The sequence below is a fragment of the Acinonyx jubatus genome, chromosome E2, assembly GCF_027475565.1.
Source record: "Acinonyx jubatus isolate Ajub_Pintada_27869175 chromosome E2, VMU_Ajub_asm_v1.0, whole genome shotgun sequence".
In the NCBI taxonomy this organism is placed as follows: Eukaryota; Metazoa; Chordata; class Mammalia; order Carnivora; family Felidae; genus Acinonyx; species Acinonyx jubatus.
Window position 1 is genome coordinate 11,998,136 of NC_069396.1, and position 27,344 is coordinate 12,025,479.

Consider the following 27,344-nt stretch of genomic DNA (forward strand, 5'->3'; position numbering starts at 1 on the left):
AGTTAGACCACTTAGGCAATATCTATCAGAATTCTCCATTGTAAAGACACTCTTTTCCCTGATAATCAATCATTTTGGGATCCATTAGATAATTCTTGATGATGTGAATTAGTAATGTTATTTTGCTGTCAGAAATCACACTGGAAACTATATATAGAGTTCTCCAGTAGAGGGTAGCAGAACACTGACAGTAAGCCTTTAATGGTTTGGAAATCGTACAAAATAATGCAGAAAGTGTTTGATACACCATTAGGAATATATAAAAAGTTTTAGAACTCTTTCTTGGCTTGTATTATTTCCCATGTGTCATATAGGGTAACCAGGAAAGATTTACAGCTTTATGATCAGCCCTACACAGGGAGTAAGAAAAGCTGGTAAATAACTGTTGTTATGAGAAATCATTAAATTTTCTGATCAAATAAATTTTGTGAATGTATTAGTATTTATATTAATGACACAAATTTCCTATTTCATTTTGTAAAGCAAGGGGATGGGAATTTTAAGTACTGGATAGGTATTTGGGAATCTGCTATTTCTATCATTTGTCAGAAGAGGGCAGCATGATGTCTTTTAAAAAAAAAGAAACAAAGAAATTGCTCAGGGAAGCACCTTTTTTTCCCCCTACAAATGTATACATTCTCATGTATACATTTCATATTCAGAAGTAATGTACATTTTTTACTTAAAAAATGTATATTGCAGAGATACGTAATGGGACAAGCAAACGTTCTCTATAACTCCTTCCTCCTAAAGAAAATAAAACCCTGTTAATAATTGGCATTTGGCAGGATTTTTTTTAACTTAGATTATTTATACTTAAAATTTAGGTATTGTAAGAAGTCCTCACATAGGAATTTGGGAGGCCTGAATTATAATTGACAGCCAGATGCAAACCTAACATATGGATTTGAGCATATCTTTTAATCCCTTGATGTCATTATTCTGCTTTTTCTTTTTCCCTTTGTATCAAGTTAAGAGCATTACTGCATCTAAGAAATGTGAGAAAGAGCTAGTGATGACTGTAAGAATTTGTAAGTATAAGCATAAGGTAGTGTTAGCACAAAGTTAGTTTTTTATGTTTAATTATGTCTTATGATTAAGCTTTGGATTTTTATCTTTTTGTTTAGTTTTCTTTGCCCTTGAAAAATGTGTAGCTTGTAATCCTTTAGGAATGAGGAAAAATTGTTTGTTTGTTTTTTAATGTTTATTTATTTATTTTTGAGAGAGAGGCAAAGCACCAGTGGGGGAGGCAGAGTGAGAGAGAGTGGCAGAGTGAGAGAGAGAGAGAGAGAGAGATTGATTGATTGATTCATTCATTCTGAAGCATGCTTCAGGCTCTGAGCTGTAGCACAGAGCTTGATGTGGGGCTCGAACTCAACAAGTCTCGAGATCATGACCTGAGCGGAAGTTGGACATTTAACTGACTCAGCCACCCAGGCACCCCAGGAAAATAGTAGTTTTTATTCTTCTGTATCACATAACCAGCTGAGCCAGTTAGCTCAGACTTTCCCAAATGATTCACCTTTTGGAAAAGGCCAGTCATGGAAAGTTTCTGCCTAAATAAAGACTTTTGAGGAAGTTCTGAGGAAGTGAAATGAAGTTAAAATGACATTTCTGCTGATAACACTTGAACTGACTATTGCTAATAGTGGGTGTTTCCTGTCAGGGTTCCCTCTTGTATATTTGAAGTGGTCTATAATTTAACTGTTGTCCTTTTTTTTTTTAAGTTTATTTAATTTTTTTTAATGTTTATTTTTGAGACACAGAGACAGCATGAGTGGTGAGGGGCAGAGAGAGAGAGAGAGAGAGAGAGAGAGAGAGAGAGAGAGAGACCCAGAATTTGAAGCTCCAGGCTCTGAGCTGTTAGCACAGAGCCTGACACGGGGCTCGAACTCACGAACCATGAGATCATGACCTGAGATGAAGTCAGACGCTTAACTAACTGAGCTACCCAGGTGCCCCTATTTATTTGTTTTAAGACAGTTTCTGTCCGCGAGCTGTGGAGGGGCAGAGAAAGAGAGAATCCCAAGCAGGCTCCCTGGCTGTCAATGTAGAGCCTGTTAGGGGCTTGGCCTCTGTGAGATCATGACCTGAGCGGAGACCCAGAATTGGATGCTTAACTGACTGAGCCACCCAGGCACCCCTAACTGTTCTCTTCCTTGAAGAAGATATTTTGAGAGCTGAAGTTCTTACTGATTATTAAAAATGGATTTCTTCTAGAGGCACGTGGGTGGCTTAGTGAGTTAAGCATCTGACTTTGGCTCAGGTCATGATCTCGCCATTCACGAGTTCGAGCCCCACGTCAGGCTCTGTGCTGACATCTAGGAGCCTGGAGCCTGCTTCAGATCTTGTGTCTCCCTCTCTCTGCGCCTCCCCCATTTGTGCTCTGTCTCTCTCTGTGAAAAATAAACATTAAAAAGAATTTTTAAAAAAATGGATTTCTTCCAGACATAACTATCAATGAAGAGTAAAAGTCTGCTTATGTTTTTTCTTGTTGATTCCTAAAGTCCCTGAGAGAAACATAACAGTTTATAGATGTCATTTCTTTGTGACTGTGGAAAGGACCTTGGCATTAAGAAACTAACAGAGATACTCCCATAGGCTCTGCTTTTTTCATGGTTTCTTTGTGGAACTTACTATATATCCTGTGTTGTCATGATTTATTTCATGGTTGGCTGTCCTGATGGACTGTGAGCCCCTAAAGGGCAGAGACTATGCATATATTTTTATTTATACGTTCCATATCTAACACAGCTCCTGGATCTAGGGTCTAGGTTGCTTTTCAGAAACTGTTGACCAAATTGCTTTAGGCGGCCGCGGCAAGAGCTTTGTCATTGCTGTGGTAAAACAAGTGAACAAAACAAAACATGCTTTGCATAAAGGCTTCTTTTACTTTCCTTGGACCGCTTGATCTTCATCTGTTATTGTGCACATTCTAAGATCTTACAGTGATGTGCCTTGATGTGGATCTTAAAATTTGCGATGTCAGCTATGCTGCGGGAAGTCAGTAGTAAAGTTTCTTTTTTTTGTTGACAACCTCTAACGTATTTTCTCTTTTTCTGAAATTCCTATTCAGTTGATAATAATCATGAAACTATGCTAGGCTATGCTGTGGAAACAAACCCAGAAACTCAGCAGCTTAACACAGTACAGTTGACCCTTTGAACAGCACAGGTTTGAAGTGTGGGTCCGCTTCAGTGTGTATTTTTTCTTGTGTAATTTTTGTAATATTTTTTTCTCTTTAGCTTACTTTATTATAAGAAAATGGTGTAATACTTACACAAAATGTGTGAAATCGTTTATGTTATCAGTAAGGCCTCCTACCAACAGTAGGCTATTAGTAGTTAAGTTTGGGGAAGTAAGAGCTTATACGCATATTTTCAGGTGTGTGGGGGGTCGGTGCTCCTAACCCCATGTTGTTTGAGGGTCAGCTCTATATACATATTTCTTACTGGTGCCAAGTCCAGTCCACGTGGGCAGCCCTCCATCCTGTAACTAACTCAGCCGCGTGGAGCTTTCGAGGTTGCTGTGGTAAGGGAAGAGTGAATAAATAGATTTTCATTTAATTACCCTGTTTTCACAATGAGACTTCAGCCCTGCCCAATGAGTTTGGAAATTCTGTGGTTTTCATTTCTCCAACGAGTAATGGGGTTTTGCCAGGTTGGATGGGGGACAGCATATGGTATGAGGTTCAAGAAGAGGGTCTGGGATCTAGTTGCTCCTGATACAGACTTGCAACTCATGTTAGCCCTGCTCCTCTCCTTCTCCCTTCAAAGGTTCCTGGTATTTCAATTTACTGAGCCATTCTGGAATAGCATAGTACAAATCGGCTTGCTTGTTCGCCGTTCCGTATGGCTGTAGGCTTAGGTCAGAGAAAACAAAAACCAAAGCCAATTTCTACTTGTTTCTTTACTTTCTACCTTTAGAAAATTTGAGTGGCATCTTTTTTCTGTTGCATCTTTTCATCGTATCCTTGTGTAATTTTGCCCTTTGTAAATTTATTTACCACTGTGTAGTAGGGAGTAGAGAATCAAGTGTATGTTCAGACCATCATTTCTAAGTGCAAGTATCTGCTTGTTCCTTAAAAAAAAATTTTTTTTAATGTTTATTTTTGAGAGAGGAAGAGAAGATGAGTGGGGGGAGGGCAGAGAGAGAGGGAGACACAGAATCCGAAGCAGGCTCCAGGCTCTGAGCTGTCAGCACAGAGCCCACTATGGGGCTCGAACCCACGAGCCGTGAGATCATGACCTGAGTGGAAGTCAGACGCTTTACCAACTGAGCCACCCAGGCGTGCTGAGTATCCACTTGTTCTTAATGAGCCATCTCAGGTCTGCCCCCAGATTCTACCCAGGGCAAGGAGATGCAAAGCAACTCTTTTTAGTCCAGTACCCTGGGACTCTGCATTAAGGTTTAGGTTTGGGTGTGGGTTTGTTTTGGTTGCCTCTATAGCAGTGTAAGGAATTACTTCAGAGTTTAGTGGCATAAAACAATTGTTTTATTGTAATTTCTCATAGTTCTGGAGGATAGCTGGGCTCAGGCAGCTCTCGCGTAGGGTGTCAAGCAGTTGTAGTTAGTGGCTGGATATGAAGCCACCTCGAAAGTTTCCTTGTTCTCATGTCTTAGGCCTGGACCGGAGCACGCTCTTCAGGCATCCCTTTCTGTGTGGTCTTCCTGTATGTTCTCCGTAGCGTGGTGGACCAGAAGAGCCAGGCATCTTGCATGGTAACTTGAGGTTTAGAGGTTGCATTCTCAAGAGAGAGCGCCAGGTAAGAGCTGTGTCATCTTCTCAGCTAGCCTCAGGAGTCATGTAGTGCCATCTCCACCGAACTCTGTAAATTGGCAGCACAAAGGCCCACCTGATTAAAAGGAGGGGGTGCCCTATACCTCCCTTCTCGTTGAGGTGATGTCGGGTTTTGGAAGAGCATGTAGAATGGGTTGTGGCAACCATCTTTGAGAAACAGAGTCTAGTATGGAGTTTTCTCTAGCATTGCTGCTTAATCTCTGGACAGTCTTGGAAAAGTGACTTAACTCCTTAGATTTCCTGTTTCTTGCTCATGAAATGTAAATGTGTCAGCCATTGCAACAGAAACGCTGTGTGACAAACCATCCCCAAAACTCTGGTATACAACAAGCGTTTGTTTGTTGCCTGTGTGTTTCTGAGTATCTGGGGTTCAGCTGATCTCAAGGATTGGGCTCTAAGCTGCTTGTTGGATTCAGATCTGCAGTGTGTGTCTTTCAGCCATCTTGGACCAGCTTGAGGCGTATTCTTCTTATGGGGCCAAACGTGGGGAACTCAAGGGGCAAGTGAAAGAGCACAGACACGTTAAACCTTTTCCTGTCAGACATCTCATTGACCATTGAAGCGTGTGCCCAAGCTCAACATCAGGGGGTTAGACAAGTTTCTTCTTGCTTAACAGGAAAGGAGTGTATATTTGCTGAATGATGATCTAATCTGTGGTATAAATTCTCTGTCCTGTTTTTGACTCTTGACTCTCATTACTGAGAAGTTCATTGGGAGAGTAGAGAGACACACACACACATTAAGCCTGATAAAGAGTAAGGTAGGACTAGATTTTGGAGGGTCTTGAATGGGAGGTTTGGCAATTTATATTTGATCCTCTGAGTAATACTGAGCCATCGCAAGAATGTGGGCAGGAGAGTAACAGAAGGTAGTGTTGCTTTAAGTCACCCCTCAAGATTAACTTGGCCAGTCTTTCCCAGTGAAGATTCTCAATACAAAACTCTCCAACTCTTACTCTGTGCCGCTTGAGTAGGTGACACAGCGCTGAATGCGGGAATGAGATGGCTCTCAGTAAGAAAACTTGCTTCTGCTCCCAAGAAGCCTGGATGGAAGGAGAGAAGAGACAGGTTTACATTCCTGCAAAGATGGAATTTATTGGATTCACCTGCCATTATTCTTGGCCAGTTTACTGGAGGACCTGGTTGAACATTTAGAGTACGATGACCTTAATCTTGGGCCCTCCTACAGATAGATTGGAATTTAAACAAAATTCCTCAGGTGTTTTTATTGACTTGGCAAGACTGAGCAGGCATTAGACACTTCTCTCTTTAGCGGAGATTTCAGACAGTGTAGATAACCTTATTTGATCCTCTTAGGACTCAGTTTTGTTGAGGACCATTCTTCCAGGTTTGAAATTGGACAGGATTCTCAATCCTGTAGCTTTTTTCCACTCCCAAATGGGTGTTGATCTAGCCAGTTTTAAGGTATTTTGTTTCATCTTTCAGTTATTTTAGCTGTAAAATAGGAGCATTCTGCGGAGTATTTCCAATTGTTTATACTGTTGCTCTTCTTGAAATAATGTAGTGTTTTCCTCCCAAATATTCCATCTCCCTAATCCAACTTTTACTAGACCTTTAAATAGGAGTCCTCATCTCCACGTGAGGTGAGTGGCAGAGCCTTCTCAGCCATCATGTCGGTAGCCACAGGGGCTGTGAGTCAGCAGTGACTGCGGGAGCGTGTGGCCTTCTGGCAGAAGTAATGGAGGGGATTTTAGGGACATGAGGTACATTCGTTGTTGTTCACTTAGTAAGGGAAAAATGCCTTTCTTTAGAACTGTTGTAGTGGACTTGAATCAGAAACCTCACTCAGTAGCCAGAACTCACCGTAAGCTCAGTGGGTGTTTTCCTTTCTTAGTGTCATTTATTCCCCTTAGATTTTGTTTCTCTCTTTTTATTCTTCTTGTAAACTTGACATCTGCTTCCTTGCAGGGTGACTAAGGAAGTGGATGCAACATCTAAAGAAGCCAAATCTTTCTTCAAGCAAAACGAGAAAGAAAAGCCACAGGCGGCTGGCCCCGCAGCTGTGCCGCCACTCCCTGCGGGGTCCGGGTGAGTGTCCTGCTCTCGGGCTCAGGTGCGCCTGGCGGCTGGCGAAGCGGCTTTCAGGACACGGACCCCCTTTAGCTCGTGGGACTCACTTCCCCACAGCAGGAATTCTGCTGCCGCTTTGCCTTTCCTGAAATAGTCGCCAAAATGGAAGATGCAAAGGAAAATTAGCCTTAGGTTTCTCGTTTGCTTCCAGCCTGAAAAAAGTGCTGATTTCCAGTGTTGACCACAGAGCTGAACATGTAGTAGACTTTACTTTTAAAAATCATTTTTGTATGAAAATATCAGCAGTTTATTAGAACTTCTAGTGGAAATTGGGATAGAGTACTCGGTCCCATCCCCCAAGGACCTCAAAGGACCATAGGAAGGTCAAAGCTGATTTACAAATAATTCTGTTAGCGCGTTGTCAGGAACTTAATAATTTTTCTTTCTTCATATTTTCCATATTACTTGAGTTATTTTTAGCTGAAGAGTTGAATGTTTTCCTTTGGAGGAAATAAAAATTCCCTTCCTCTTAACATGTATGTAAGATGTAAAGCATCACGGCCAATATGAGAAGGCGTGGTGCTAGCATACAGGCACGGGAATGCGGATCCCGGCCCGGGGCCAGTGCCCATTGGCCAGCCGCTGACTTCTGTGGGAAGGCCTGTGTCCTGGAGGGTTTGAGGTGGAACAGGTCACTTCCAGGGGCTTCTCCGACCCTTCGGTCACAGTCTGTCACTTCTTCCTTCCCTCCCTAAACATACCTACCTATCTCGTCGCTATGAACGGTAAAGTTTTGTCTGGGTTTTTACATTAAAAAACAAAAATTGTTGGTTTTCTTATCAGACTATGGGCTTTTCTAGGACGGTCCTTTCTCATCTTTGCAGCCCTGGCCCCAGACAGTGCTGTGTAACCGGGTGTGTGCTCATCTAGGTTGCGTTTACCCAGAAGCAGACCCTGAGACAAAGGTTTGAGTACGAGTCATTGATGTGAGAGGTGACTCCAGGGCTTCTGGAAGGAGGTGGGAAAGGCTGAGAATGCAGCCTGGCCGGGATGTATGTTCTAGCAGGTTACTGCCGGTAGTGGCTGGTACTCATTTGGTTTTGCTAGGCATCTCAGGATGGTGGTGAACAGCTCAAAGAGGGTGAGGAGACTGGAATAGTTACCCTCTGGCTTCCACCTGTCACTGGCTCAGGGCTGCTTCTGCATGCCTGCCGCGCTCAGGCTGTGAGTTCGGGTGCTTGAGGAAGATCCTGCTCTCCAGGTGTGCCGTGATGGTGAGCACGAGGACGTGGCCAGGCCGTGTCCGCATCTGCCCTGGCCTCTTTATCTGCTCCTTATTCCATGTGTTTCTCTCCCACTGGAGCGAGTGGGTACCAGAAGTCATGTAGCAGTTACACCGAAACCTGAGAAGGAAAGGGATTTGAGAGCTTGCTACCACAGCGGAAACGACGTGAACAGAGTGGTGTGAGCAGAGTTCTCCACACTGGCCCTGTTAATATTTTAGGCCAGTAGCTTTCAAGCTATGGTTTGCAATCATTGTTCAAAAGAAACTGGGGCTCCTGGGTGGCTTAGTCATTTAAGCAATTGACTCTTGATCTCAGCTCAGGTTTTGCTCTCTCAGGGTCATGAGTTCAAGCCCCGCATTGGGCTCCACACCCAGCAAGGAGCCTACTTAAAAAAAAAAAAAGAAAGAAAGAAAATGGGATAAAAAAATATCATACTATATTATATGGTAAGTATTGTTTCATCAAATTTTTACTTTGGTTATTGATGCAGCTATGCTGAGTGACAAATGATATTTTTAGTACGGGTTCAGATTTCAAAAAATGTGAGGCTCTAGGCTGAAACAGCATGTTTTTAGCCTTATAATTGTTAAGTTGTTTGAAAGGGATTCTCTTCAGACCAGTAGCTTTCAGACTTTATTGACTGCCACTCACAGTTAGGAATACATTTTACAGTACTCTATACTATGCTCGTAAATATAGGTGTGTAAGAAAGTGAAATAAAGTTTGGTGAAATATTTACCTGTATGATGTATGGTGAATTCTGATTTTCTGTTTTACATGATTGTGTATAATAAGTGTCACTTAAAATGTCATGGGCCACTGAACTGATTTCCGAATCTATAATCTGAATTGACAGATACTCCCAAGTTACATAGACAGTCTTCTGTAGGTTTTACTTGGGTTACCAGGCTTATGTCTGGTATTAGTAAACGGTGTCTCTTGCATTTATTGTTACTGTAAAAGTTACCTGTGGATCAAGTACCAGGTAGAAATGCAAAGTTTCTTGTACCTTAGTGTCCTAGCATAGTTCATTTCACCTAGCACAATTTTTACTTCTAATCGCTTGGTATTTCTTTAAATAATCCCCTATTGATGCTTAGAGATTCTCCTTAGAAACTGTGTGTGTTTCAGAAAACACTCTGTTACTATAATTACGAAGATAACTAGAGGAGGGAGAAAGTGGGAGCTTAACAGGGTCATCTTGTTTAAGTCACTAAGTCGCTCATGGAAATCTCACAGCATTCTATATCCATGCCTTCCTTTCTTAGAAAGAGCTAATAGCTCTCAAGGATAAATTGCTGAAATGGTATCTGTATCAGGGAGACCCAGCAGGAAACAGATGGCATTGTCAAAGTAGGATGCTTTGAGGAGAGTTTAATAACTCACAAAGTGATGAAAAACCACAGGGATGGAATAGTATGGTGAGCCTGGGGCTAGTAAGAATGAGGCTCCATTACCTCCCCTAGACCTAAAGGGGGCAAAAGGGGGAACAGTTTTGATACTGGAGGCAGGGAGGGCCTCGTGATGGGAGCTGAGACCTTCACTTGAGCAATGAATTCTCCAGGGGGAAGCCAGGGACATAAATACCTAGATGTCTCACTCCTCCTTCTCTCCCATTTCTTACCAGGGCATTCCATTCTGATAGTTGTTAAAATGGTTAGGAAAACTCACTCAGGATTATTGCAGCAAGTGTCAAGACTATCACAATAACGTAGAGAGATTGGGCTCAGCTGTCAGTACAGCAAAGACAGTTGGGAATTTATGGCCAGGGAGCCAGGATGAGGGCAGTGGAGAGGGTGTCAGAGGATGGAATTACTAAGAGACATCAGGGATAGGGAGATTCTCGCTAAGCCGACCTAATGGGATTCTTGCTGAAGGCAGGCCGAGTGCTTACACATCAAGGCTGGGGAATGAAGAGCTTCATCAGATACCAAGAGTGGGGAATTCTCTTAAAGCTGGCCTAGCAGGATTCTTGCTGAAATTGGGCTAAATTGCTCAGATACAAGCCCAACAAAGATTGGAGCCGAGATTGAGGCCTCGTTGAGGAGAGGGCTCAAAGGAGCCTGACTAGGTTTGAAGAAGAAGAGGGTCTCTCTCCGGCTGTCCGTAAATGACAGCATCTGGGGCAGAGAACAGAAGTACAGACAGAATGTGGAAGGGCCTACAGGTAAAACGCTTTTCATTAGATGAACAGACTTCTGACTCCCTTATGAAAGGGTCAAGTAAAATGTAATTAAAATCTGTTTCTTTGAGTGCTGTAATGGAATGTAACAGATTACAAGAATGCATCTGCCTGGGTAAACAACGTGTTTAGAGTTGTACGTGAAAATGGGGACACATTTAATTCTGATGTAGTACACCTTGAATTTCTAAATAAATCCAGGAGATGGCCTTCAAGGTTGGCATGATCATCTTCCTGAAATGTATCTCAGAAAGCTTCTCCAGTTGTAATTGTACTTGGGAAAAGATGGTCAAGGGGAATTCATCTGATCTGGAGGGTCTACGTGGGCACATTTTATCAGTGCAGGTATTAGTATCTGCTGCCGGCCATGCGTGCCTGGCATGGGAAGTCTTTTCAGGAGAAGAATCTGTAGGGATAATCCAGTTGATTAAAAGAAAATTATTGTAATACTTTCTGCAGATGTTTTTCATTTTCATTTTTGGAGTTGCTTCAGTTTATAGATTTGTCCAACAAAAACACTTTATTTGTTTATTTTTCTTCTCTCTAAACAGATTTAAGCAATACAGGAAAACCAGAGCAGGAGGGTAAAACATCCTGTCTCACATCCTTTGCTAGCAAGTAAGAACAGATTCACAGGAGCAAATGTTTGTAACTGAAAATGCATTTCCTCTACATGTTTAAAATAGCACACTGCTTGGGCTATAAAAAGCCAAAGTTTGTGCTTTGGGAATGAAGTAAACCAAACACCCAATTTTAATTAGAGGCAGGAATCAGAGATGATAAGAAGCGTTCTCTACAGTTGGTTGTAGAAAGCCCAGTACTCTACTTAGCGTGTCTAAATTTCCACAGTTCTATTGTTCTAACCTCTTGATCCATTTCTTGCCCTCCGCTCCTCCTGCCAGCACCCCCAGTCTCCTGCCCTAGCCCTCATTCCAGCACCGATGACCCTTTGAATCCAGCTTTCATGGGTATTTGGCTGGGTCAGCCTTCACCCCCACATTTACTACTTGCTTTCAACCCTAACATTTATTACTCACGTCTTCCAGCAGTAGGTTGCTAGCGGGCTCTCAGACTTGTACAGGTTTATAATCCTAGCTGCAAGGTATCACCTTATTTTATTAAGGGCTTACTATTTAGTTGCCTCCTTATAGATTGGGAATGGCCTGAAGCAATAAAACGTAAGAGTGAAAAACATTGTTTTCCCATATAGTTTTGTCTTCTTGTTCTATTGAGACTATTGAGAAAACAAACAAATAAACAAAAAAAGACCTTACTATTGAAAGTCTCCCTCGACATTGTGGATTGTGCCAGTTTAGCAACGATTGCCCCGAGATAGAAGAGTCAGAATTGCTCATAGTGTCCTGCTGAAGGTAGAAGACCCAGACTAAAAACCTGGGAAGACAGTTGTTCCTGACTGTTCCTGTGGTTTGTCCGTGTTCAGTGTGTTTGACCAGTTGGTCCCCAGGAGCCTTTAATCCATGCATCATTCTTCCTGCCTGAGCAGGTGATCTCGTCTTCTCCCAGCCTCTTGGACAGGAGCTAACATTAACATGACCTTGTTGGCTTTTAAGTTTTTACATTTTTTAATACATAGTATTCTGGTAGAGAGCATTGAACATTTCACATAAAGTAACCAAAAGTAGGCATAACCACAATATTAGGTGGAAATGTTTTTAATTTTTATCCGAATCTCTTGTAGTGATCAATCAGACCTCTGACTTATGTTCATCTGTGTTTAAGCCCTTTTACTTTTAAAGGAATTGCTTTCATGTTGAGCATTTCAAAGCTAGATCTGATTTCAGTTGTTTTCACTAACAGAGAAGAAAGGACCTCCAAGTTATTCACTGCATAGGTGTTTATATCAACAACAATAAAAACGACCAGCTACCTCACAAATCTGACTTTACCTCCTGGTTTGATGCCCTTGTGAAATGTCTGATCAGGGGGCACGTGCCCATGTTCCTGGTGGACAGAGGTACACAGTGAGGTTACTAATAATGCCTAGAGAATGGCCACTCCAAGAAGAGGAAAATCAGCTTGTTTCGAAAGAGTAAATATTATGAGTAAGGGCTTATTTGTAATTATTATAATAATAATTAAGATACTTAGAACAAAGTGGGTATTCCAGCAGACATGGTTTGTGATATTGTTTATAGTCTTTAGGAGAACAAACAGTATTAGTCAATTTAATGATTTAAAATTGGATGTGCCTTATTTATTTATTTATTTTTATTTTTAAATGTTTATTTACATTTGAGAGAGAGAGAGAGAGAGGGAGAGAGAAACACAGAGCATGAGCAGGGGAGGGGCAGAGAGAGAGGGAGACACAGATTCCGAAGCAGGCTCCAAGCTCTGGGCTGTCCGCACAGAGCCTGATGGGGCCTTGAAGTCACAAGGCTTGAGATGATGACCTGAGCTGAAGTCGAACACTCAACCGACTGAGCCACCCAGGTGCCCCTTTTTCTTTTTAAAAACCGCTTTTATAAGCTGTTTTTATTTACTCATCTGTTTAAATTCTACACGTCACTGGTTTTTAGCATGGTCACAGAGTTGTGCCCTCACGAGGCTATGCAGCCACGATAATTTCCATCACCCCAGGAAAGAAAAGCAGTCCCTCTCCCTTCCCATTTCTCTCCCACACACCTCGGCAGCCACCACTCCATCTATGTGTGTCTAGGTTGCCTGTTTGGATATTTTATACAGTTGGAGCCATACAGTATTTGCCCTTTTGTGTCTGGCTTCTTTGACTTAGTGTAATGTTTTCAAGTTTCATTCATGTTTCTGTGCTGTGTTCCTTTTTATGGTCGAATAGTACTCCATGGTATGAATATACCACATTTTGTTTATCCATTCGTTAGTTGATAGACGTAGAATTGTTTCCACTTTTTGGCTATTAAAAATGACGTGTCTGTGAACATTCATGTGCAGGTTTTTGTGTGGACATGTGGTTTTATTTCACTTGGGTATATATCTGGGTGTGGAATTGCTTGGTCATGTTGGTTGGACATGCTCTTGAATAGGAGAATGAGCAATAAGAGAAAAATCCAGGAATGTTACCGAAGGGTGGGTGCCGTGGGTGCCCAGATTTCTTCCACGGTAATTTCTTTGAAGCATGAACTGTTCTGTACGTAAGCTCCGGCTGTTAGAAACAAGATCAGTGGAAAACTGTGAAGTTCAGTAATACTACTAAAGCGATGACTAGAAAAAAAATGAGGCAGTTTCCTTCTGTCTTAATTCTGGAAGTAGGGAGAGGGATTTAAGCCTTTTGATTTGTTCCCACAGCCAACTCCAAGCTTTCTACTTAGTGAGATTTCCTGTTTGATGATAATTTGGGATTTGTAGTTTAGTTTAGTTTAGAGTCAGGGCTGGCCCTGTTCTTATTTTATTGCTGTTTGTAAATAGATGTTCTTGACCTTCCCACTAACTTTTGAATTTAACTTTGTTATTCTTAGTGGTTGTGGTGCTGCTAGTAGGAGGTGTTCAGAAATGTGTGGTGAGATATTTTGGTTGTCACAAGACTTGAGGAGACCACTGGTACTTAGTGGGTGGGGTTCAGGAATACTAAATATCTGCAGTGCTTAGGACAGTTTGTACAGAGAGGAATTTTCTTTTCCAAAATGCCAACAGTGTGCCCTTTGAGACACGTTGTTTTAGGGAGCTGAAGTCCCTTGGTTATATAACTACTGGGCTTTTCTTCAGTTTCTAGTTTGAGACTCCATTCCAGGGCAGGCATTCACAAACTGGCAGTTCGTGGACCAAGTCTGTCCATAGAGGTTTTTATTCGGCCATTATTTAAAAATCAGGAGAGTTGACATAAAAATCTGGGTTCCTGGCTTTTCTTGAGAAACGAGAAGTCGTGCCATTGCCCTCCCTCTTTTCTTACAGCAGCAGTCAGCCGGAGCAGAATAGATGGGGTTTGTCCTTTCCTGGTCCCGACTCAGCTGCTTCATTATTTATGTCACCTGCTGGGTTCCCGTAGTCAGGAACGGGGATGACACGTTTCCCTTTAATGACCAGGTCAGTTTCCTTTGGGGACCAGTTCTTTAGATTAAATATCAGACGTGTTATCTTTTCATGCTGCCTGTTAAGTGTTCCTTACCTTTTTTAAAAAGGATAAATAGCTCCTATGACAAATTACCAAATTTAAGGCACAGTGGTAAGTGTTTTATATGTATTATTTAATCTACACAAATACTTTAAGAGGTGGGTGCTAACTCTGTGCCCATTTCATAGACCAGGGAACTGAGGCCCAGGAAGGTGCCGTTAACTTGTGGAGATCTCGTAGATAATGGATGGCAGAGCCAGGATCCCAGTCCAGATCCATTTGAGACCCGAGCCTGAGCTCTCAGCCACTGTGTTATGCAACCATTCTTTCTTACACACCTGGTTGGACTTTTTTGGGGGTAAGAAGTATCTCTTCAGCTTTATAACTGATGAGGGACTCTTTGAAAGCTATTTTGAATTTTGTAATTTTTTTAGGGAAATTGGATGACTCTTTCCTCCCTTTTCCCCTGTAGGCCTTTTCCCCATTAACCATGGCTAATCTGGGTTTCCTGTACTGTATTTCAGTCTCGTTACTATTTTAGGAGATTGCAGGGGCAGCACGTTTTTAAAAATGAGTTCCAGGTGTGTTTGTATATTGATAATCTGTCAGCAGACAATGAAGCTGTGGACAAGATGCGATCAGTCAGCTGGGGTAATGGTTATTGCCGCTTCTGTCATTCGTTCGTACTGAGGGCTCAGGCCTCCATCGTAGGCAGCTGATGTGAGGGCGTTGCCAGGAGAGCCGGGTAGGGGATCTCAGTTCAGAGCATTTCTTCTGGCCGTCATTTGTTCCAGGGTAGGGCTAGCTAGAAATAGCTTTTCAGATGATATTTCAGGGACCTAGTGTGACAGTAGAAATGATTGATTCTGGCAGTGTTGGTGGTCCTGCTGTTAACTTCCTTGTCAGCTCCAGAATGATGTGTTTTATACTGGGGCAAGACTACTCTGCACTGGACTTTTACCTTCATGTCCTTCAGTGGATGCTAAATACTCAACTTCATTCAGTTGTAACTTACTCTTAACTTGCTTTTTCAATATACCTCCCTAGGTGTTGCAGGTATAGAGTAAATGAGTTGGCATTGAAGTGAAATTAATTATTGAAAGATTTTCCCGTAAGTAGTTGGAATATTTTGAATTTATTAAGGATTATGTCATTCACATTCTTGATTTGAAGAGATTATTCCAGGCTATTCTCAGAACTGGAGTAATTATGAATGGAGAGACTAGTAGTAGTTTTTTGGTTTCGGTTTTCGTTTTTTGTTTTTTGGCTGGGGAGAATGGTAGAATATTTGACCATTTGGGTCAAACAGTGAAGTGCCGGCCAATGTGAGCATCTAAAGCAATCTCAGACATAGAAAAGCTTTCAAAGCAAGAACATTTTTCATTTGTGGTTACCGGGATGGGGTAACCTGTGTCAGTTTGAACAGAATACCTACAGCAAATACTATGAACCTAAGAGGTGCCCCTACCGGTTTTCAAGGTTGCCCCGGGGTGGAACAAATTCTAGTGTTCTTAGAAAATCCTTAGGGATTTGAACTTTATTACAGAGTGGTCTTCTTCCTTTTGCTCTTAGTGTCCAGTCACAGTTTCAACAAGCTTCAGTAATCTTTTAAGTTTAAAAGTCAGATGTCTATACGTGTTAGAAACTTTTAAAACGTTATTTTGCTATATCCTATACCCTTTATCAGGAAAATGCTTTGGGTGCTTTGCTGGGAGTGTAGGGAAGGACAGACAGCCGAAGTTATTATGTTCACAGAGTTTTATTAAGTATGATCATTGGAAATTGATTTGGAAACAAGGTTGTGGACATCTTCATTCAAAGAGAAAACTGTGATGCTCTAGGAATGAAGTGAAACTATTTTGGGTAACTAATAAAAGGCTGATGTGTTGCACTGATAGTTTCATTTGCTTTAGCTTCTCTCAGTGTACGCTAGAGGGCAGAACCCCCGCCCCCCCTCCCCGCGGAAATGGTTCTTCTTTGGCTGCATACAAGGAACACGAAGCTTTCCTTGATTTGCTAGATTGAGTGCTTTACGTTTTTCTTGGCCTAATTAGGTTAGTCTCTTGCATGAGATTTCTAGGTACTATACAGTTTCTGCATTTTCTTTAATTAATATTTGTTTTGTTTTCAGCTCTGCCGTTGTGTTTAGAAAGTGAAAAATGGTTTTTCTTCTTTCATTTTCTTTCTTGAGATACAAAAGCTTTTATTGTTGTATGCTTTTTTAATTACAAATAAGAAAGTAAAAATGACCCGTAGTTGCATCACTTAAGTTTTTTCAGAAAGGAGACAGTGAAATTTCCTTGCCACTTGCCTTCATTCCTAACTCCAGAGGCTAATACAGTTTACCTTTGAACAACGTGGCGTTTAGGGTTGCTGATCTCTCTAAGCAGTCAAAAATCTGTGTATAACTTTTGACTCCCCAAAAACTTAACCACTAATAGCCTGTTGTTGACCAGAAGCCTTACTGATAACATAGTCGACTAACACACATTTTATATGCTACGTGAATTATATACTATATCTTACCATAAAATAAACTAGAGAAAAGAAAGTGTTAAGAAAATCATAAGGGAAAAAATGCATTTATAGTACTTTACTGTAAAAACACTGCGTATAAATGAACCTGTATGGTTCAAATGCGTGTTGTTCAAGGTTGTTCAGTATAGTTGCTGATTATCACTTTTACACGGATCCTTCCACTGTGCTAATGCATTGTCATTGTATATACATGAAAACAAAAATGGACTCTGTGTTAGTCTGCAACTTGTATTTTTACTTAACTGTCTGTTTTGGGCATCGTTTCAGGTTCAGTATGAACATGTATATTTTTTTTGTGCCTGCATTGTATTACATTATGTAAATATTCTATAACTTGAGTAACCATTCCCTTATTGATGAACATTTAGTTTTCCAACTTTCACAGTTACGAATAATTCTGTAGTGATTCTTGCATATGCATTTTTATGTTCTCATGCTGTTATTTCTGGGGGACAGATTCTTAGAAATGGGATTGCTGGGTCATCACGTATATGCAACTTAAATCCTAATAGATGTGGGCAAATAGTACCAATTTGAAGTCTCTCCCGTGTTACGTGAGAGGGCCCATTTCTACACACCATTACTGGTATTCATCAAGGTCTTCTGCACAGTCATGACATTAACTAGATTTTCGTAATGTGCTAGTTTGATTTGTGTTTCCCCTCTGAAAGCCTTTACCAAAAAGAGACTTTTCAAGAATTAAAGTAATCCTAGGATGCCTGGCTGGCTCATTTGATTAAGTGTCCAACTCTTGGTTTTGGCTCAGGTCATCATCTCACAGTTTGTGAGTTCAAGTCCTGAGTTATGCTTGGGATCCTCTCCACCCCACCCCACCCCCCCCCCCCGCCCCTCCCTCACTCATTCTCTCCTCTCTCTCTCTGTCTCTCTCTCTCAAAATAAATAAATGAATAAACTTTAAAAAAAAGAATTAAACTACTGCTATATTTCTGTGTATTTGCCAAATGTTACAGAAAGAATAAATTAAGATTTGAGTATCACCTATAGGTAGTCTCCATACTGTATCAAATCATCAAAGTTGTCATCTAGGAGTTCAGGTAAAAATCTGAATTTTATAAACACTGAGAGAAATTGTGAGCCAGCTTAGGAACTGATCTATATTATAGATATGTATAATATATACATAAGATATACATAGATCTGTAATATAGATATATATAATTATCTATATTATAGATCAATTAAAATGCTCTGTGCTGTTTCTTTCTTAGGTCCTTAATGTTGGAAGTTACTATTCCCAAATGTTTTAAAGACAGTGAAGAATGTTACTTATCCTAAGCATAGCAATCGGTGATTCTTATTTTCTGATCAGGTTCTGATACAGGCATCTTGCTGCCATTTCATGGAAGGTTATGATTACATAGAAAGTTTTATATTAGGTAAATATTTTAATTTGGATCAGGGAATTTTTCTTATGGGAGAGGCCAAGCAGCTGTGTTCTAATTATTTTGGTCAGGGATTGAAAATCAATCTGATCTGAAGTCCAGCACTTACTGTATTCATTTGCTTAGCCTTGGATTCTTGCCAAAACCTTTACCCAAGGGAACCTATGATAAATTTAAGCTGAAATAACTTAAGACTTCTAAACTAGGTTAGTATTTCTGTATCATTGCGAAAATGGAAGATTCCAAACCAGCATTCATCTTTAGGTCTAGTAATTTTAGATGCATATGACCATAAACAGTCACAGCCTTTTGATTATTAGCCTCTCCTTGAATTTGAAATGTACAATTTCAGTAGCTGCTAATTTGTGAATGAACAGGAAAAACTCATGTGTTGCCTTTGCTTCTGCTTTAAATTGGAAATCTTTTAGCCCAGTTGCTTGTGAGATGGTGAGCTGTGAGAGGGAGATGCCAAAGGAGGAGAGTTTTCTCTACAGTTAGATAGTGACTTACTTGGACCAGAAGTGAGAATCAGATTCAAGGAATACCATGTGCAAAACACTCTTGATCTTGGCCTTTCGTCTACTGTAGCGAGCTTCAAAAAAAGATGGGAAAAGTTTCCTTTAGCGCAGTAACCACAAGCATCATGTCTGCTTTCCAATTATGTTTCTGTGTTGCACTGTGGGTGAACTGAATCCAAGTTTTTATACTGTTTCAAAAAGCCATTCCAATTTCACTTTTGTTGGACCAGTCTGGACCTCAATTTCTCAGTCTTGATGTGGTGAAGCCAGCTTTCCTATTGGGCTAACTTAGATCAGCTGTGTGTTACACGACAGCATTGTGTAAGAAGGAGCCAGGCAGAATTCCAGCTGCATGAAGGGTTAGATTATAAAGTATCTGCCTTTATGAAATTGGAGTTCTATTTTTTTTTAAGCTTCAGGAGAGTAGAACTTTGGTTAATACCATAATGAAAACAAAGCATTAGTGTTTTTTAGGTATAGTATGGAGAGTTTGTGATAAAGGCTTTTATTTTCCTTACATTTTATCAGTTGCTGACGAAATTGGTTGGCAATGGAAAATCAAACACCACTCCTTTCTCCCTATGGTACTCGGTCTCAGGACACTCCCTGATAAGACTGGTACACCTCTGCGCTTCTTACTGCCACCTTTGCTTTATTTGTTTAAGGTTTTGTCAAGATTCCCAGGTGTCTTCTTTTTATTCATGTAATAATATCATTCATCTACTCTAAAGCTTTAACCATCTCTTTTATGTTGGTGATTCTCTGCTCTGACCTTCCAGTATGGCCTTTCTTCTGCGCTCCAGACCCCTATTTCTTACTGCTTGCTAGAAGTTTATTCTGAATTTCCTTGACATGACATTGGTCCAGCATTCAACTCATTTCCTCTGAGTGCTCCCGTTTTACAGAGCTGAAGAAATGGAGCCTGTGAAGTTAAGTAGCTTGTCCACAAGAGAGAGCCTGGACTGGAATCTAAGGCTTCTTTCCAATCCATCGTGGTCATCTGCTGAGCCAAAATGCCTGTCTGTCTCTGGAGGAAAGAATGTACTGCCGTGGTTTCCTCCATCACTCAGGGCATCTTCAGTTATTTCCCTTTCTTTTCCTTGCCTCCCCACCTGCCCAATCCATTCAGTGCTTTTAATTCTGCATTCAGAATGTCTGTAGATAATCATTTCTTTTCTTTCCCTCCCTCCTCTCCCCTCTTTCTCTCTGTATTTCACCTCCATTCCCATTTGCCTTTTTTCTGGGTATTAAGCATCTATCTCTGTGTAATTGGACTGTTTTCTAAAGGTTTGGACTATTGTAATTGTTTCCTAAGTTTACTGGAAGCCTGCAGTCCCTCTTCCTGTATCCATGCTACATGCCACTGCTGAGATAATTTGGCAGAGATTCAGTGTAGATTATGACACTTGCTCAAAAATTTGATACTCGTCTACCGTTAAGTTCACATTCTTTGGCCTGATATTAGTGAACGCCATACTGTAGTTAACCACACCTTGTTGGGAGTTACTCTGTTTGACAGAAAAGAGTCTTCTCTACCCATATTCTCCTCCCTCAGCTTTGTTCAGCTGTTCACTCTTCTCCCCTGGTTGCCCTCATCTCTCCATCTATTGGAATTCTGCCTCTTTTTCAAGTCCCACCGCTGCCCTCCCATACTCTTCCCTGGCACACACTCTCTTTGGATTCTTATTCCACTAATGGGCCCACTAAATGTTTGACCATGAATATAGTTATTTTATTCTTTCTTATTCATGCCCTATGAAGAATAAAGGCTCTTTTAAGCTCTTCTCTTTGACTTAGATTTCTGCAGTTTAAATACAATGTGGATTCATGGCTTTTGAAAGTCCTGAAAATTCTCAAGTCTTATCTCTTTGAATATTGCCTCTTTTGCATTGTGTCTCCTACAACTCCTATTATTAGCTTTATGTCAGATCTTTGCAGTCTGTCTTCCATATTATTTCACATCTCCTTGGTATTTTTTTATCACATTATTTCTCTGAGTTGCCTCCTAGTTATTTCCTGTTTTTCCCATGCTGTACGTTTTCTTCAGCTGTGTCTAATCTCTCTTAATTTGTCCACTGATTTAATTTCAGTGGCTGAGCTCTTTGTTTTTAGAAATTCTATTTGGTTTGCTTTCAGATCTGTGTGTTCTTTTTTCCATAGGATCTTGGTTTTGGGGCTTTCTTTTATTATTATTATTATTATTATTTTTTTTTTTTTTTTTTTATTTGAGAGAGCATGTGCAGGGGAGAGGAGCAGAGGGAAAGAGAGAGAATCTCACGCAGGCTCTATGCTCAGCACAGAGCCCAACGTGGGAGTCACTTCCACAACCCTGGGATCATGACCTAAGGTGAAATTAAGAGTCGAATGCTCAACTGACTTAGCTACCCAGCTGCCCCAAGGCTTTCTTTTTATATGTAATCATTGTAAGTGTATACTTCTTTATAGTTCCTGTCTGATATTTCTCTTATGAGAAGTTCTTGGGGTTTTAAAGTTATCTTTATTTTATTTGTTGCCTCTCTTATGGTAGATTATTTCCTTTTGTGTTTAGTATTTTGTATTCATATTTAGCAAGGTTTTGTCTGTGGGGTGATCTCATATGGTGGAGGCTGAAGTTGTATTTCTCAAAAGTGGAAGTGAATTTGTTTCTTCTAGATGCCCTGACTTGGGCTAATTTTTATGTTAATTTCTTGCTTTGGACCTCCTGGAACATTTAGGTATTATCATTGAAATTAGAATTGTGAACCCCAAATCCATGTGACTCCAGGGTTTCAGTTCTTAAGAGAGACTTTCTCCCCTATACCCCGCAGCCCAGGCAGAGAGGCTTTCTTGTCTCCTCCCTGGGCTGTTAAGTGAATTTTTCCTGATCTGTCCTTTCCCTGAGTGTGCATAGAGTTTCCACTTTATTTAGGATTTTAGTTCTAATTCTCCACCTCTGTAAGCCCAAGACAAGTCCTGTATGTGGATATAACAAAACCCAGGCGGAAGTTATTGAAACTTCTTCTCACTCCCCCATGGCCACTGTATCTGCTCATGTGCTATTTCTGTGGTTTTCAGTTCCTTCTTTGATCTTGATACTCTGGGGTTTCCCTTTCTTGTGAGCTTAGCTATACGTTTGAAATAATTTGGGGTATATCTAAGAATCTAGCATTTCTAGGTCTTTATTTGGAAAATGTTCAGGTTATATTAAGCATCCATTTTGCCTGAAATAGACGTTCATCATGAGCGCTTTAAAGATGAATACCCTATATTGCTTTTTTTTTTTTTACATTTTCCTGCAGCTAGTACAAAGTTGTCCATTACATTTGATGAATTTGAAATTTCCTTTTTAAAGGAAACATTTTGACCACTGTGAGCATAGGAAGGAATATCCAGTACCTTTTAAAACCCATCAGATGATTTATCTTTCATATTAGTTATGACCTGCTGCTTCTCCTACCCAAGACCTATTGATACACATCATTAAAATACCGCATCTTAAATGTTCAGTGCTGGGGTGCCTGGGTGGCTCAGTTGGTTAAGCATCTGACTTCAGCCCCCACCCCACCCCCACCCCCGCATCAGGCTCTGTGCTGACAGCTCAGAGCCTGGAGCCAGCTTCTGATTCTGTGTCTCCCTCCCTCCCCCCTTGCCCCTCCCCCACTCACACTCTGTCTCTCTCTCTCTCTCTCTCTCAAAAATAAATGTTAAACATTTTTTTAAGAATAAATAAAATTAAATGTTCAGTGCTTTATCCTTTTGAGCTATTGACATTGCTGTGTTTGTTGGGTTTCCCTGTTCTGTTTAGAAACAAAATATCTGGAAATACTTTCTGATATAATTTCTAAAACATCCATGAATTTTCTTATGTGAAATTCTCTTATATCTATCTCACTTTATTTGTAACCCCCCTTTCATTTCCATCTTTCTGTTTTGAAAATCGTTATTCATCATTATTGTGGACCTTCTTTTTGTCTGTCTAGTGTCTGACCCCCTCGGAGATCTTCAAGAAAACTTGTAGATGCCACCCTTTGTGGGAGGCAAGGAGCTGAAAATTCAAAACTTTTGATTTCCCACCCTTCTCAGCTCTAGTTTTTAGTTAGGAGCTTCGACGTCATGAGTCAGACATCTGCCCAAGGTAATGAACCCAGGAGTGCTGAGGCAGAGGCCAGGAGCCCTGCAGATCTCGGGCCCTCCAGTGGGGGGGTCCAGGGCGGGGGAGGCCAGGTGGAGCACATACAGAGCAGCCATGACAGCTGTGTCCTCACCAGCATAGGTCTGTGGTGTGATTTGGGGACATTGTTTCCAGCCTCTGAATGTAATTTTTTAGCCCTCGTGGATTTTGTGAGTAACCCAAGTACCTTTTTATTATGGTTATTGTTAAGCTTTTTGTTTTGAGAGATTGTAGATTTACATGTAGTTGTATAAAATAATACAGAGAGATTCCTTGAGCCTTGGCCCAGTTTTCCCTTATGGAAACATCTTCTAGTGCCCCAACCAGAATAATGACATTGAAACGGTCAAGATAGAAAACATTTCCAGTCCACTAGGATCCCTCATGTTGCTTTTATAACCACACCCACCTTCCTACTGCCCTCTGGCAACACTCATTTGTTCTCCATTTGTATAATTTTGCCATTTCAAGAATGTTTTATAAATGAAAGCATACAGTAAAAGCCTTTTAAAATTGGCTTTTTTTCCACTCTGCAGATTCATTCAGGTTGTGGTTTTTTAGATCAGTATCTTTTATTGTTGACTAGGATCCTGTGCTATGGATGCACCACAGCTCCCTTCACTGTTCATCTACTGAAGGATGTCCGGGTTTCCTGTTCAGGCTATTACAGATAAAGTGCTATAAATATTCGTGTACAGGTTTTTGTATTGCCACTATGACAAATTACCACAAATTTAGCTGCTTACATAGCACAAATTTATTCTTTTAACTTTTTAGGCAGAAGTCCAAAATGGATCTCACTCTATTAAAATCAAAGCAGGTTTGTGTTTCTTATGATTGTAGGACTTAGGTTCTCCTTTCCTTGCTGCCTTGTCAGCTGTGGACCATTCCCAGCGTCAGGAGACCATCCCCATTTTTGGTTGCTGGCCCCCTTCTTCTGTTGTCAAAACCAGCAACAACTTGATTTCCCCCTCAAAGCTGTGAATCTCAACTCCTTACATCTGTTTCATCTCTCTGAGCCAGCTGGGGAAGGGCCTCTGCTTTTAAGGACTCCTGTTTAACACAGGAGTGATTGGGCCCACACAGATAACCTAGGATGAATCTCCCCTATCTCAAGATCCATACTCTTAGTCACATCCCTTTTGCTGTAAATGGTAACTAATTCACAGATTTGGGCCCGGGGGTGGGGATACGGTGTGGGCATCTGTGGTAGCCCTTATTAGAATTTCATTTCTCAGAGACAAATACTCAGAGTGGGGCCAATGGTGGTTGCATATTTAGGGTTTTTTGTTTTTGTGGGTTTCTTTAATCTCAAAAAAATTATTTTAAGTAAACTCCACACCACATGTGGGGCTCGAACTCACAACCCTAAGATCAGGAGTTGCATGGTCTACTGACTGAGTCAGCCAGACACTCTACATGTTTAGTTTTTGTAAGAAACTGCCAAACTTTTCCAGAAGGGCTATACCATTTTACATTTCCACCAGCAGTGTATAAGGGATATAATTTCTGCACATACTCATCAACATTTAGTATTGTCACCAGTTTTCATTTTAGTCATTCTGATGATAGTCATTCTGATTTAGTCATTCTGAAGCATATATAGTGATGCTTCATTATGACTTTAATTTACATTTCCCTAATGCTAATGGTGTTGAACATCTTTTCAAGTACTCTTTTGCTATCTAGATATCTTTTTTGGTGAAATGTCTGTTCATGTATTTTGCCCGTTTTCTAATGGGATTGTTTGGGTTTTTACTGTTGAGTTTTAAGAGTTCTTTATATATTCTAGGTATCAGTCCTTTATCAGTTACGCGATTTGCAAATACTTTTTTTCCAGTTTGTAAGTTGTCTTATACTTTTAAGAGGATCTTTTACAGAGCAAATGTTTTAATTTTGATGAAGTCCAATTTATCAATTTTTCCTTTTATGGATTCCACTTTTGATGTCAAGTCTAAGAATTCTTTGCCTGGCCCAAGATCCCACATATTTTCTCTTTTGCCTTTTTATAAAAGTTTTAGAGTTTTATGGTTAAGCCCATGATGCATTTTTGAGTTAATTTTTATATGATTTAGCAAGTTTAGGTCAAAGTTAATCTTTTTTACCTGCGCTGTCCATTTTCCAGCACCATTTGTTGAAAAGACCATCTTTGAATTGTTTTTGCACCTTTGTCATTGAATTGCTTTTGCACTTTGGTAAAAAAAATTAGTTTGGTATATTTGTGTGGGTCTATTTCTGGACTCTTATTCTTTCCATTTACATGTGTCTATCCCTCTGCCAGTACCACAGTCTTGATGACTAACGTATATAGTAAGTCTTAAAATCTGGTAGATTGACTCCTCCCACTTTATTCTTTTCAAAATTAACTATTCTGTTTCTTTTGCCTATATATATATGTTTATATTTATATTTATATATTAGAATAATTATGCTTCTGTCTACAAAAATACTGGGAATTTGGTAGGAATTGCATTAAGACTTGTTATGGACTGAATTGTTTGTTCCTTCCCCACATTCTTAGGTTCAAGCCTTAATCCTCAGTGTGAGTGTATTTTGAGATAGGGCCTTAAGGAGGTAGTTAACATTCAATGAGTTCATAAGGGTGAGGTCTTAATCTATTAGTACCAGTATCTGAATAAAAAGAGGAAGAGACACCAGAGATTGTTCTCTCCAAGCATGCAAAGAAGAGGCCATGTGAAGACACAGCAAGAAGATAGCTCTGGTAGCCAGAAAGAGCAGACACCTTGATCTTGGACTTCCAGCCTCCAGAACTGTGAGAAAATAAATTTCTGTTGTTTAAGCCACCCAGTGTATGGCATTCTGTTATGGTAGGCCAGGCAGACTAATACAGACCTATATATCAATCTGAGGGGAATTGCTATCTTTGCTGTGTTGAGTCTTCCAGTCTATAAACATGTTATATCCATGTCCTTCCATTCATTTAGATCTTTGATTTCTTTGATCAGCATTTTGTAGTTTTCAACCTACACATCCTATACATGTTTTGTTAGACTTATATGTAATGTTTTTCTTTTCAGTGATTATAAATGGTACTATATTTAAATTTTCAGTGGCCACTGGTTCATTGCTAGTATATAGAAATATAATTGATTTTTGTATGTTTATCTTATGTTCTTCAACCTTGCTGAACTGTGTATTAGTACTATGAATTTTTAATCACTCCTTGGGATTTTCTGCGTAGGTAATTATTATTGCTTTTTGCTTTCTTCCCTTGTTGCACTGGCTCAAGGTTACAGCACTGTGTTGATTAAAAACAGTGAGAAGCCCTGTTCCCGGTCTTAGGGAGAAGCATTCAGTCTTTTGGTTAGCTTTAGGTGTTTTGTAGATGTTTTTAATCAAGTTGAGTAAGTTCCTCTCTACTCCTAATTTTTTCAGACTTTTATCGTGAATGGGTGTTAAATTTTGTCAAATGCTTTTTCTGTGAAGATTGATATAATCGTGATTTTTTATAACAGCTTTATTGATAAGTAATTTACATACCCTACAACTCACCCATTTAAAATGTACAATTCATTAGTTTCTGTATATTCACAGAGATTTGCAAACATCATGATGGTTAATTTCAGACCATTTTCATTACCCTAAAAAGAAATCCTGCACCTGTTATCTGTCACTCCCCTATTTAGCCGTCGCTCTTCCATTTTCTCCAGCTCCCCCCCCCCCCCCCACCAGCCTAGGCAACCATTAGACTTTCTCTCTATATGGACTTCTGTATTCTGGACATTTCATGTAAATGGTATATACAGTATGTGGCTTTGTGTCTGGCTTTTCTGAATTAGTAAAATGTTTTCAAGGTTCATCCATGTTGTAGCATATTTCAATACTTTGTTTCTTTTTATTGTCAAATTTTTGACATTTTTCAGTTGATAGGCATTCAAGTTGTTTCCACTTTTTGACTAGTATGAATAATGCTATGAACATTTCTACACAAGTTTTACTATGGACATCTGTTTTCATTTCTTTCGGATGGGAGGAAGTAGAATTGCATGGCCATATGGTAACTCTTTTCAGCTGAGAAACTGCCAGACTTTGGCAGGCAGTGGCTGCACTGTTTTACATTCCAACAAGCAATGTATTAGGGTTCTAGTTTCTCCACGTTCTCATCAACACTTGTCATTATCCCTCTTTTTGATCATAGCCATCCTAGGGGGTATGAAGCGCTATCTCAGTGTAGTTTTGATTTGCATATCCCTGGTGGCTTATGATGTTGGTGATCTTTTCATGTGCTTATTAGCTGTTTGTATATCTTCTTTGGAGATGTATCTATTCACAACCTTTCCTCATTTTTAATTGGGTTATTTGTCTTTTATTACTGAGTTGTAAGAGTTCTTTATGTATTCTAAATATAAATACAAGTTCCTATCAGATAA

At 40.2% G+C, this 27,344-nt stretch overlaps 1 protein-coding gene across 4 annotated transcripts in view; it reads left to right on the forward strand.

The window, feature by feature from the left end:
- CFDP1 (craniofacial development protein 1) overlaps positions 1–27,344 on the forward strand; it is a 119,396-nt gene that overhangs the window by 16,142 nt on the left and 75,910 nt on the right. For all 4 annotated transcript variants that reach the window (XM_015081629.3, XM_027076230.2, XM_015081627.3 and 1 more), the window contains exon 5: positions 6,730–6,849. In XM_015081629.3, the coding sequence (XP_014937115.2) occupies positions 6,730–6,849 (120 nt within the window). The remainder of the gene's footprint in view (positions 1–6,729; positions 6,850–27,344) is intronic.